This window comes from Tachypleus tridentatus, chromosome 1 (genome assembly GCF_004210375.1).
Source record: "Tachypleus tridentatus isolate NWPU-2018 chromosome 1, ASM421037v1, whole genome shotgun sequence".
In the NCBI taxonomy this organism is placed as follows: domain Eukaryota; kingdom Metazoa; phylum Arthropoda; class Merostomata; order Xiphosura; family Limulidae; genus Tachypleus; species Tachypleus tridentatus.
The window spans coordinates 2,506,115-2,520,193 of NC_134825.1; the positions used below are offsets into that span (position 1 = coordinate 2,506,115).

At 34.5% G+C, this 14,079-nt stretch overlaps 1 protein-coding gene across 2 annotated transcripts in view; it reads left to right on the forward strand.

The window, feature by feature from the left end:
• The window catches only part of LOC143230391 (N-acetylglucosamine-1-phosphotransferase subunits alpha/beta-like), a 179,919-nt gene that overhangs the window by 40,112 nt on the left and 125,728 nt on the right, over positions 1-14,079 (forward strand). For both annotated transcript variants that reach the window (XM_076464018.1, XM_076463930.1), the window contains exons 5-6: positions 2,787-2,989; positions 11,508-11,657. In XM_076464018.1, coding sequence (XP_076320133.1) covers positions 2,787-2,989; positions 11,508-11,657 — 353 coding nt within the window. The remainder of the gene's footprint in view (positions 1-2,786; positions 2,990-11,507; positions 11,658-14,079) is intronic.

Below are 14,079 nucleotides of genomic sequence, written 5' to 3' on the forward strand. Positions count from 1 at the left end.
GCACAGATAGCCCAGTAGCTTTGTGCCATTAAACATGAAATACCAACCTACCATTGTCCGTTGGATCCACCTTGTGGTCTATTTGGCCTCTCCTCTCTGCTGTCTTCCTCTTTAACCTTGTTCCATGTGTTCTCCCATTAAATTCATCTCATATTTTCCCTTGGTTCCTGTCTTTATGATCTGTTGGAGGAGATTCTGCAAACTGGCTTGTGTACCATGCCCAGTACATCCACATTCAGTTATCTTCATCACATTGCGCTTTGGCTGTGTTAGCATTTCATATTCCACCTGTAGCCACATTCCAGACTTCAGTGCAACTTTAACTGCAAGTTTTGTTCCTTTTTCAGGGCCCTTTTTTTTAATTGCTTTCTTTTACATGGACCATGTTCTGTGGTGAGTGGTGTTTGAGTAAGTATTCTTTAACTTAAGCTCAACACTGTAACCCATCTTCACTTGCAGTTTCTCATCCATGGCTCCCCACAGTCACAACAGAGATGGGGTGTTCCACAAGGTTATCTAACTTGCAGTAATTCCTTTATAAATATGTATGTTTTGACCCATGGCTCCCCACAGTCACAACAGAGATGGGGTGTTCCACAAGGGTATCTAACTTGCAGTAATTCCTTTATAAATATGTATGTTTTGACCCATGGCTCCCCACAGTCACAACAGAGATGGGGTGTTCCACAAGGTTATCTAACTTGCAGTAATTCCTTTATAAATATGTATGTTTTGGTCTGCACCTCTCATGGAGTGCAGAGGTGTAGCAGAAGGGGATAACTGCCCATCCCTACCATGTCTTGAGTGGATATTCTACAACAATCACAACCACTGGAGCTGGTCTGTCACCTTACAAGCTAATGCAATCTTATACTATTTAAACTGGCGTGGGGTTGATCCATCACTGAACTGGTTGGTGTGGCCTCCTACTATTCATTTACACATACAGTTGAGATAATCTGTGAACTAAATGGTTGATCTGGCCTCCTGTTATAAATTCCATATCACCTGGAGTTGATTTGACATACACATGCAGTTCACCCCTTTTGATTGGGAGCCCTCATCCTACCTTTGTGCAGTTGTCAGTTCATAGTGTTGAGATGTTCGATTTAAATGAACCAATCAACATAAGCCCAAGTATGAGTTTAATCCATCCTCTTGATGCCAGTTGGTTAGTCCCAGATTGCTGTAGGTTGTTGAGATGTTCGATTTAAATGAACCAATCAACATAAGCCCAAGTACGAGTTTAATCCATCCTCTTGATGCCAGTTGGTTAGTCCCAGATTGCTGTAGGTTGTTGATCCTTGTTTTGTTTAATCCATCCTCTTGATGCCAGTTGGTTAGTGCCAGATTGCTGTAGGGTGTTGATCCTTGTTTTGTTTAATCCATCCTCTTGATGCCAGTTGGTTAGTGCCAGATTGCTGTAGGGTGTTGATCCTTGTTTTGTACCCAGGAATATATGTAGATCTTAATCCCTGATTCTTGGGTTGTAAGTGAAGACAATATGATCCTCTTTCTAGTCTTGTGTGGATGTTGGTACTTTGTTGAATTATTGGATGTAGTTGGCTTGCTGAGTATGGTCCAACACACCCTAGCTACTCCACGTATCACAATTTCAACTATTTTGTTTTACGAATTATACCAATGGTGCAGAGTATACCTAGATAAGAAGTGGTGTGGTTCCCCTCTTTAAATCTTTGGATCTCTTTCACTCGTGTTTAGGGGTGTTCTTTGTATGCTTTTGGGGATGCTTCAGTTACTCTTTTGTACTGTTTCTTTTTCCTTGTCAGTGTGGGATTCTAGTTAATTTTTGTAAGTAGACGTAAATACCATAATTGTAATTTTTCTATACTTAAAATGTATTTTCAGCAGCTACTTACCTCTTCTCACCCTTCTTCCCTACTTCTCCAATATGCATAACTTCTCCCGACTTTCAAAGTGAAGGTTCTGAAGAGGAGTGCAGAGGGAGTTATGTGCATCACATGAGCATACTATGTTACTGTTAGTTAATAGATGATAAATGCTTATTCACATGAGAGAGATGATGTGAAATGTACTACTTCCAATAAAAGAGTAGCACAGAATTTGTGGCATGCATAAAGAAAAAGTTTGCATGTAGATGGCAGCACTGAACAAAACTAATCTTGTGAGTGGAAGTAGGTGCCTATTGAAAATACATTTTCAGTTTAGGTAATTATAATTTTCAAACCTAACAAGAGATATTAGCGAAGTTCAGACGTATTTCAAGATACATAGTGACGAATTTCAAATCTTATTGAAGATATTACTGAAGTTCATGTCTGTATTGTAAAACATGTGATGAATTTCAAACCTTATTTGAGACATCAATAAGATGGTACAGGTATGACATTAGGTGCAGTGTTAAATCAAAACTTCTCAGACAGGTGAGAATTATTTTATTAAAAACTTTGTTTATGTTAATTAAGTAAACATTACAACAGTATTGTTTTATGTGAAATATTTTGATTATATTAACTTAGTAAATGTTTTAATTATATATATTTTTTTAAGATAACGTAAATATTGTTTTTCATTAAACATTTTTATAATGTCTTGTGAAGCATTAAAGTATTGTATTTGTATTTAAAACTGGAATAGTAAAAGATATTTATAAATTAGTAACATGTTTTCATGTAGAACATTTCTCTTTGTGAAAGGGCATTTTGGAACTTAGTATCTAGATAGAAATTTTGTTTTCTGTTCAATGTATGTATATCACTGTCTCTATTATGAGCTGAAGTAGCACAATGTTATTTTTCTTTCAGCAAACATAGCTTTAGCCAAAGGAAATTTTCAACTGAATGGGCTGAATTATACTATGAGCACAGGTTTCATTACTGATGAACATCACTCAGAGAACATGTTTACTTTAACCAACGTTGTTATAATGAGTAAAGTACCATCTGAACATTCTGTGGAAACCATTATGGAAAAACTGCCACAGGACTTAGTAACTGTCATTGAAAATGTAAGTACAAGGATTTGTTTAACAGTACAGCCTTCTTTACTGATAAAGTGACAGTAAAAATGTGGATAACCCCCAGGAAGTTGGCATAATCTTTGAACATTTGTTTTTGAAAGTGTTTAAATTGTTTTTAATAAAATAAATAGAAGCATGAAAAAATAAAATAACTGAGACAGTAACATTGATTAACCTGGTACAGATTCGATTAATGGGGAAAAAGTATTGATTAACATGGTACAGATTCAATTAATGGGGAAAAAGTATTGATTAACACGGTACAGATTTGATTAATGGGAAAAAGTATTGATTGACCTGGTACAGATTGGATTAGTAGAAAAGAGTATTGATTGACCTGGCACAGATTGGATTAATAGGAAAGAGTATTGATTGACCTGGTACAGATTGGATTAGTAGGAAAGAGTATCGATTGGCCTGGTACAGATTGGATTAATAGGAAAGAGTATCGATTGGCCTGGTACAGATTGGATTAAAAGGAAAGAGTATCGATTGGCCTGGTACAGATTGGATTAAAAGGAAAGAGTATCGATTGGCCTGGTACAGAGTGGATTCAGAGGAAAGAGTATCGATTGGCCTGGTACAGAGTGGATTCAGAGGAAAGAGTATCGATTGGCCTGGTACAGAGTGGATTCAGAGGAAAGAGTATCGATTGGCCTGGTACAGAGTGGATTCAGAGGAAAGAGTATCGATTGGCCTGGTACAGAGTGGATTCAGAGGAAAGAGTATCGATCGGCTTGGTACAGAGTGGATTCAGAGGAAAGAGTATCGATCGGCTTGGTACAGCGTGGATTCAGAGGAAAGAGTATCGATCGGCTTGGTACAGAGTGGATTCAGAGGAAAGAGTATCGATTGGTCTGGTACAGAGTGGATTCAGAGGAAAGAGTATCGATCGGCTTGGTACAGAGTGGATTCAGAGGAAAGAGTATCGATCTGCCTGGTACAGAGTGGATTCAGAGGAAAGAGTATCGATCGGCTTGGTACAGAGTGGATTCAGAGGAAAGAGTATCGATCGGCCTGGTACAGAATGGGTTAATGGAAGGATGTGGAAGATTACTGCCACCATAAGTTGCTAAGGGAATTGCAACTGTGATTTTTAGGTACCTGGGAGAGATTGGATTAATTATAGGTTATGTGGGAATTTATAGGGCAAGTTAAGGGTACACAGTGATGTCAAGAAAACACACTTGTAGAGAAATATATATGCAAAAATACGTAAAATATTTTCTCAACCCAAACGAGTCGTTTTTACGTATATAAGTTAAGGGTATACATGCTCACTTAACCAACTTAGATAATTAAAGTTGGTTGAGCATGTTTGTGCTGGTACAAGATGGGTTAGTATGGCTGTTAGGTCAGGTATATTTATATGAAAGGTGAAGAATGTGTTGGTATAGAACATGTTTAACATATTAGTGTAGAATGTTGGTTAGATATATTTGAGTTATGGGTACATATGGGATGATGTAGAGTGAAGGTAAGGTATATTTAAATATGTACATAGTGAGTTTATACAGAATGTGGGTAAGATATATTTACACAGTGGATGGATGTAGAACAGGGTTTCCAAAAGTGGTTAATATTAAGCCCTTGGTGTTGATGAGACTGTTCAGCAGGTCACCTGAGTCAGTAGAGGGTTGAAGATCTCCTTTATTCATACACTTGTTAAAGTCCATCCATTTTATTAAAGGAAATTAAAACTTCATTCTTTTATGTTTCCTGACAATTGTAATAAAAGTTGATTACCTACTGAAGTTTCTTGGCTGTGAAGTTCAATTATAATTTACATTTTACAAATTTTATGGGGTGTCTGTGACAACTTTCCGAGTGCATTGAAGGGTTGACAACTCAAAAGGATTGGGAAACCCTGAAATGGAAGATGGATTAAGCACATTTATGTAATAGGTACATGGTGTGGAGATAGAGATGGTGTGTCAGGTGTATTTATAAAATTAGGTACACGGCATTGTGATATAGAAGATGGGTCAGGTGTATTTATGTAATATATAAACAAGTAATCTTTGTTTTATGTAGAGGCTCTGTTCATTACTAGTTTTAAAGAAATTTTGTGCCGCTGTATCGTTCTTTTCTAATACTTGCTGTGAAATATATGATCATCATGTTCAGTGTTCTCAAGTCTGATCAACATGTTCACATTCAGTGTCTTCAAATGTGCACATTCTTTCAGAAGTGTTTGAAGCATCTGGTGGTGAATCCAAAATAAGTTAATTTGCAGGAAATGCAAGTAAACTGACAAACAAGATTTAATGGATTCACTGGATTAAAATATGTTTTTATTGTATATGCAGATTTGTTCTTCAAAAAAGCTAGTCACTTGTGAGACAAAAGATTAGATTTTTTTATACTTTGATTTTTATGAAGTTTTGTTTATTTGAAGAATCATGGTTTTCTTTTTCTGAAAGAGATAGGAAAACATTATTGCATAAATATATATTTTCAGATTATCAAACAAATTCATAATGCAGGAATGTTTGTATGCTTGAGGTTTTGTGATAAAGTAAGATGTGAAATTTCCTTCATGAACTAGTTTAGTACTTAACTGTATTGTTTATTCTTATTGGATGAAGAACTAATATTAAAACTAGCACATTTCATTAGAGCTATCAAGCTATCTTAGAAAATGGACTTTCATAAAACTAAGTAGGTGTTTAAATAACTGAATTAGGTTAATCTTAGTAATCAGGTAACTGAATTTTTTGAACTAAGTAGACAACTAAGTAATGAAACTAAAGTAACTAATCTAACTAGGTTTGTAACTAAATAAATTAGATAACGAAATAACTAAACAATGTAGGTTACTAAATAATTGAGCTAGTTAAGTATAATTAATTAATTGAAGTAGATAATTAATTAATTGAATTAGATATTTAAGTAACTAAAGTGTGTAAGAGTAACAAAACTAAGTAGGTAACTAAATATTGTAAAGATTTTCAGCTGTTCAACTTTAACAAGGAGTCAACACAAGTTTACAAATTTGTTTATTCTTTGTTACTTAATTTGAAGTAGTGTTTGTGTTTGAGAAGTGTTTTCAGTTTGATTTTAATAATTCACTGGTATCTGTGTTTGAGAAGTGTTTTCAGTTTGATTTTAATAATTCACTGGTGTCTGTGTTTGAGTAGTGTTTTCAGTTTGATTTTAATAATTCACTGGTGTCTGTGTTTGAGTAGTGTTTTCAGTTTGATTTTAATAATTCACTGGTGTCTGTGTTTGAGTAGTGTTTTCAGTTTGATTTTAATAATTCACTGGTGTCTGTGTTTGAGTAGTGTTTTCAGTTTGATTTTAATAATTCACTGGTGTCTGTGTTTGAGTAGTGTTTTCAGTTTGATTTTAATAATTCACTGGTGTCTGTGTTTGAGAAGTGTTTTCAGTTTGATTTTAATAATTCACTGGTGTCTGTGTTTGAGAAGTGTTTTCAGTTTGATTTTAATAATTCACTGATGTCTGTGTTTGAGTAGTGTTTTCAGTTTGATTTTAATAATTCACTGGTGTCTGTGTTTGAGTAGTGTTTTCAGTTTGATTTTAATAATTCACTGGTGTCTGTGTTTGAGTAGTGTTTTCAGTTTGATTTTAATAATTCACTGGTGTCTGTGTTTGAGTAGTGTTTTCAGTTTGATTTTAATAATTCACTGGTGTCTGTGTTTGAGTAGTGTTTTCAGTTTGATTTTAATAATTCACTGGTGTCTGTGTTTGAGAAGTGTTTTCAGTTTGATTTTAATAATTCACTGGTGTCTGTGTTTGAGAAGTGTTTTCAGTTTGATTTTAATAATTCACTGGTGTCTGTGTTTGAGTAGTGTTTTCAGTTTGATTTTAATAATTCACTGGTGTCTGTGTTTGAGAAGTGTTTTCAGTTTGATTTTAATAATTCACTGGTGTCTGTGTTTGAGAAGTGTTTTCAGTTTGATTTTAATAATTCACTGGTGTCTGTGTTTGAGTAGTGTTTTCAGTTTGATTTTAATAATTCACTGGTGTCTGTGTTTGAGTAGTGTTTTCAGTTTGATTTTAATAATTCACTGGTGTCTGTGTTTGAGTAGTGTTTTCAGTTTGATTTTAATAATTCACTGGTGTCTGTGTTTGAGAAGTGTTTTCAGTTTGATTTTAATAATTCACTGGTGTCTGTGTTTGAGTAGTGTTTTCAGTTTGATTTTAATAATTCACTGATGTCTGTGTTTGAGTAGTGTTTTCAGTTTGATTTTAATAATTCACTGGTGTCTGTGTTTGAGAAGTGTTTTCAGTTTGATTTTAATAATTCACTGGTGTCTGTGTTTGAGAAGTGTTTTCAGTTTGATTTTAATAATTCACTGGTGTCTGTGTTTGAGTAGTGTTTTCAGTTTGATTTTAATAATTCACTGGTGTCTGTGTTTGAGAAGTGTTTTCAGTTTGATTTTAATAATTCACTGGTGTCTGTGTTTGAGAAGTGTTTTCAGTTTGATTTTAATAATTCACTGGTGTCTGTGTTTGAGTAGTGTTTTCAGTTTGATTTTAATAATTCACTGGTGTCTGTGTTTGAGAAGTGTTTTCAGTTTGATTTTAATAATTCACTGGTGTCTGTGTTTGAGTAGTGTGTGTATTTAGTTTGTAAGAATGATAATTCATTACAGCTTCAGTTACTGTATTTTTTTGGTGTTTACAGTTTGCAATACTTAATAATTCACTTCTGACTTATTACCAAAATTTGAGTAGTTTTTCATTTTGTAAAATTAGTAATTAACCTTAATATCTGTTTGTGCAGTGTTTTCAATTTCTAAGATTGATAATTCTGGGGGGCACCACATTTCAAAATCAATAAGCTAGGACAGCCTAGCTCTTGCCCCTACTTTCAAAATGGTTATTAGAAAGCTGAAATAACTTGAATTTTTTTAACTCTTTTACAATGGGTCATGGGTCAAAGGCTGTGTCATCCCATTTGCTTACTTGCAATTGAACTTTTATTGTACTACTATATGTGAATTTTTGTCAAGAAGTTGGAATCAAATTGTAGATTATAATTCAACCTTTAATATTATACACAAGTTAATTTCTTAATTGAAACGTAAATATTAAAGGAACACATCTAAATATAGATTTTGGTGAGTCATGTGATATGTTTAATGCAGCACTGTTTAAAATGAGATGTTTGTGATTTCCAGATACTAAGTCTTTAGTTTTGTCAAAATTAGTAACTTGAATTATTAGCACCAACAAGTTAGAATATAAAATAAGAACCTCGCATCTCATTATTTTGCTGAGATATGTACTGAATTAAACACCGTAGTTTGTTCACCTCTTTCCATTTTTTGAAAGGATCACTTGTATACATTTAGTTCAATGTATGATGTGAATAACCAATCAACAGCTCAGAATGTCCCCCTAGTGGTTTTCTTAGCCATTTCACTCTGTGAAAAGACTACTATGTTTATATGATCCAAGATTTCAAGGATATAAGTTGTGTGTTTAGTCTGTCCAAAGTTTCATACCTTTTTTAGACCTAAGTACAGCTTTGTTACCAAGCTTATCAGTGGTATCAGTGTAGTTATGTATGATTTTATCGGTTATTCAACTTTATATAAAACCTTAAAAAAAAAAAAAATTGTTTCACATCATGCAAGAGTGAAATTTTAAAAGGCTTAACAACCGATATCCAGTAACAGACAAGTACAAAGGTTGTAGTGAGAAGAGAATTGTTTGCTTTGCATCTTTATTTATTGTTCTGTATTTTTAGAAAATAATAATTATAAATTATTTCTAAATGTAATAACCTGTATACATATATATAATAATTTAAATGTTACTGGTAATACAAAATACTAGTCTTACTAAACACAGAAATGAAACAAACTTGGCAAAGATTTGGTTTGGAAAGAGATTAGTGTGAAGAATTCTCTCCCCAACAGTGGTTATTTACTTTTACGTGAAAGTTTTCTGTAATTTGATTTGACTTGTTTAAAGTGATGAAGTGAGATGGGGCATTATGAAAATGATGGGTGAGAAAAGGGAGTGAGACAAAAGCGGCACAAAGGAAGAAGGCCAGACTGGAGCCTGTAGTTCGAAAAGCCGATGAGACATCAACTCAAATAGCACGACTTGGGGCCAGGCAAGAATATTGTCTTGGCTGGGATTTGAAGATTTGATGCCTGAGATCTGGATGGGAGTGCCCAAACTAAACACAGCTAAAACCATGCCACTTTTATACTATTGGATACGGTATCATAAGTGCACATGCACTGCATCAATCCAAGTTATGTAATGTTAGCTAAGCATGACTAGAAGGTCAATATAATGAAAAATATTATAAAAATATGATGTTATGAGACTTAAGTTACTTAGGTTAAATATTTGTATTTTTATGTTATAACACATAGTCATTTTGACACACAAAAAAGCATAATTTATATTTATTTCCTAATTTTTTATGATTGTTATGAAGTTGGTCAGTTAAGAGAATTCCACATTGTTACAGTATAGAAAATAACATAAAATATGAAGTCTTATTGAAGAGAAGTTTGTGAAATGTACAAATAATATTTGAGAGTTTGGGACAAAACATGAAATCTATTTGCACTAAGAATGGTAACAAAACGGACTCTTATTTTCACAAACAGATTTTTAGGAAAATATTTTATTAAAAAATCTGATTTTTTATTGACAAAACTATTAAAATAGTTTTCAAAAGTCTACAGAATTTTGTGAATATAAACTTGCTGTATCAGAAGTTGTATTGCAAATGCTCAATGTGTGGAAATCTGTAGACAAACGTGTATATTATACTGAGTCCATTGCAAAAGAATTAATAAACACTTATTGGACTGTTCCATAGTATTTTCAAATATATTAACATTTTCATTTTTGAAGTAATTTTTATTCCTTCTTTTAGTGATGTGTACAAAATAAATGATAAAAAATATTCAAATAGTACATCTAAGAATTGTTCATTTTATCCAATTCATCTTAAAACAGGCTATTTCATACTTGGATTTATTTAAGAATCTATGACATTTTCAAAAGTACTTCATTTAGGTTTTACAATTACTTTGAAACTCTTTTAGACATTTTTTAAATGAAGAATGGATGTAAGTAGAAGTTTTTTATGTGTTTGGGTATGATATCGTATGTTCTTTCGTAGTGGCTTTCTTTGATTTGTTCTGCCCTCTATGATGCAGATTTTGCTCACTACTAAAATAGAAGGGCCAACGTAACATCACATGTTTATGTATGGTATAGCTGCATTGTACTGCATATCTCATCTCTATCATGCTCCTGTTAGCTATGCTTTAATATATCAGTATACCAATTTTCCATATTTAGATTTCCTGCTGTTAGTCCTTGATTCAGATATGCAGTGTGCCCTGATTCTTCTGTGTGTTTTTTAAATACCCAATTATCCTGCCTCCATTTGACCCTTATTACACTCCTACATTTCCTATCCAACATTCATGTCCTTTCCTGTGTGATCTACTGCTTCCCAAGAGGGTCTTCTGAGGATACTTTTTCAATTATATTTTCGATGTTGGCACCTTTATCATTTGAGACATGGCTCCTTGGCTGTTTGGACCTCTTGGATAGGGATGCATTGTCAGTTAATGGGTGCTAACCCACAACTTGTTGGTAATCAAATTTGGAGAATGTCAAAATCATAGACATCAATCATAGATGCTATTTACCATTTCTCCTTCATTTCTTGTTTATCACCAAGTTCCACACCACCAATGGTACCAGTATCTATCTCATGTTCTGGCATAATTGGTCTAATTTAACCTGATTTGTGTTCCTCTATTATGATATCACTTTGGTCCATTTGGGTGTTTGCATAAGATTTATTCCTTCACCTTCCCCTTTTATTCCCATGTAATGTCTCCTTCCATATTCCTCAGCATACATTTTCTGGCCATCATCTTTTGAAAGTGATGTAGACTCCACTTTCCCAGTATGCTATACCACTTGTCAATCTTGCATATTCAGGATTTTATTTCAGGTTCTAGTTATTTCTGTGGTTCTGGTTATAGGTCTGTTGCATATTAATCTTTCCTTAGACCTTCTTTGTTTTTTTCATGAAGTCCCTCTGCATACTTTAGTAAACATTTACTTATAGCTTTTGGATGATGGATGTCAATATTATTTTGATATTCTTCTTTCCCCACCATTTAGTATCCTACCTTTTGCTCTCAGGTGCTTGTATTGTTTGATCAACAAAGTCATAACCCAGGTTTGTGCTTCTATCCTTGTATGCTACTAATGAACACAGTTGCTTCCTTGTGAGACAGCTTGTGCAGGATGATTCATTCAGTTGGAGTAGCATTTTAATCCAGATCCAGTACTCTGAACACATGGGAATATTTTACTCTTCTTCATTTACAGTTGATGCTTTAGTGTCTGTTTTAGTTATTTTTCACTTTGTAAGAGTAATAATTGAATAGTTTCTCTGTTCTAAGAATATACTTTAAGGACTTCCTATTACATTTATCTTGTAACATTAAAAAATTTAATGATTAGGAAAACTTGTTTTTTTCAGATCTATGTGTTTGAGGAGCGTGGTTTAGCAGTATTTATTCTCTCTTCAAGTGATTCCTTAGACCTGGTGCTCAAGTATCAACAGAATGTAACATTTGGAAGTAAGATTGCTAAGATGGCTTCTGCACATCTTGTAACAAAATTAGCTGCTGTGAGTACTTTTATCAGTTCTTTGTTTTTTTTTTCAAATTTGAGATTCTTTAAAATTAGATACAAGAAAAATTCATGTGATTTTAACAATAAGTTGTGCCATAATTTAAAAATATTTCTTAACATCCACAAAGAATTATAGACAGTTCTGTGGTACTATAAAATTTGTACAGACATCATTGTCATTTTATAACATTTTTTTTAGAAATCAGATTTATAACATGATTTATAGACAACAGTGAGGTATTATAATATGTATTTTAGACATCAATAATGGATTACAACTTGTTGGAAAAAGGAACAGTAAGTGAATAGTTATTTCTTTCTCCTTTTCCTGATATTGGTGTTCCTGCTGGGTGATTTTCTGCTCAGTCATTTGACAAGATAGCTATGCCTTGTCCCTCATATTTATCTGAACAGCATACCTTGGCTTATAACTGCCAAGAGGAGGCATAATTAGAGATTCCCAGTGACTGGACTGTATGCTGGAACTGTAGGGTTCTAGATTAGAACCTGTGATCAATTTAAACAGATCAGTTTCCTTGGAGTCATTGTACTCTCATAACTGTCTTGAGGTATGCATTTTCCAATTCAGCTTTTGTCTGAAGCAAATAAACTTTCCATACAGCAACATGAGGACAAGGTGGAGCTTTTGCTGACATCTACCTTGGTCTGATTGTCATCGTGAGTTTTTTTCTTAGTTTCCTGGTTTGTCTGTTTTTGGGATTTGTTGGGTAGAGATGCATTTTTGGAGTGTTAGTTTACCCTCTGTTGCCCTCAGAGAGTAATGGGAAGCTCCTTTTTTTCATCTCATGTTGTTTGCTGGAGTCCCATAGACATTTGAATGATGGATTGGTCCTGCTCGTTTACATTTCATTATTGTCATTGGCCTCTTGCCTTTCTTTGGCTCCTGCAGGTATTTTGGAAGTATCAGCTCATCATGTTTTCCTAACCCTGACTTCAGTCCCTCGATCTGTTGGTTCCCACTATAGAGTTTGTCTTTATATTTGAGGATCTTCTGCTAGGATGGACTGACAACAGCAGCATCAGTGACTATCATGTGGAGAACTAGTGAGAGCACAATTACATCATTTTACAGACATCTGGAGTTCTTTCACCATGGATCAATAGGTACTCCATATTCTGGCATCAAGGTTGGTCATTCAATTTACATCACCTCCTCCATTATCTTCACAATCCATTACTTTTACACCTCCAACAGATCAATGGGGAGTGGAGTTTTGTTCCCATGCCATAAGAGAGTTAGCCAAAAGGGCAGTAGAGAAAGTCATTCCTGTTCTTCTGGGATTTTATTCCTGTTTATTTGTTGTACCAAAGAAGACAGGAGATTGGTGTCCAATTATCAATCTTTCTCAGCTCAATTTTTGGACCCTCCTTGCTCTACAATGGAATCTTTTCTTAACCTGCAATGGCACATTGCACCTGGGCATTGAATGACAAAGTTCAGTGTTACCAATGCTTATTTCCACAATGCTATATAAGAATCATCTTGCATATTTCTACTATATGTGCACAAGGGTCAAGAGCTGCAGTTCAGGGCTCTGTCTATTGACCTCACATTAGCACTTTGTCTTCTGCATGGTTTTTCAAGCTTTTCCTTGTCACCTGCATTCCTTTTGACTGCACACATATTTATAAAATGACAGTTGGCTTTTTCTGGCATCATCTTATCAGTTAGCAGAACAACACACCCAGATTTTTATTTCAGAAGCCACAAAGGTGAGCTTCTTTATCAGAGTGGAAAAATCCATTTTATCACTAACTCAATACCTTGGCCAGCTTGGTGTGTTTTTTAATACATACTTAAGTCATGTTCACCTGACTCTCATCAGGCATCAGTCTATGTAAAGAGCAGTCAGGCTTTTACTTGTGTCTCTTTCTCCTACTGTACAGATGGCTCTCTCTTTTTTGGGTGTGTTGGCTTCCCTCAAGCCTTTAATTCCTTTGGGATGAGCACATATGAAGTTCCTTCAGCGTCCAGTAGATTATGCATTCCAATCCTCTGAATCATCCAGTTTCTTAACTCTGGAGCAACGTCAAAGGCCTTTAGGAGTGGTTAGATTGGAACAACACTACTATTTGGTTACCAGTTTCACCAGTTTGTCCTGAGATCCATCTGTTACAGATGCATCCCTTCAGGAATAGGGGACATGTCTCCAAGGTCAGGAGTTTGAGGGTATTTGGATGGAAGAGCAGCCAACCCTTTACATCAGTGTTCTTGAACTCCTTACTGTACACTGGCCAGTGGTTCAAGGTCTGTCTTTCTTGAAGGGGAAAATTGTTATGATACCATTCGATAGATCCACAGTGGTTTCTTGTATTTCTTATCAGAAGGGCACACATTCTCAAGATTTTTACTTTTGCACTTTGAGTCTTCTCTACTGGGCTCACTCTCATCTTAT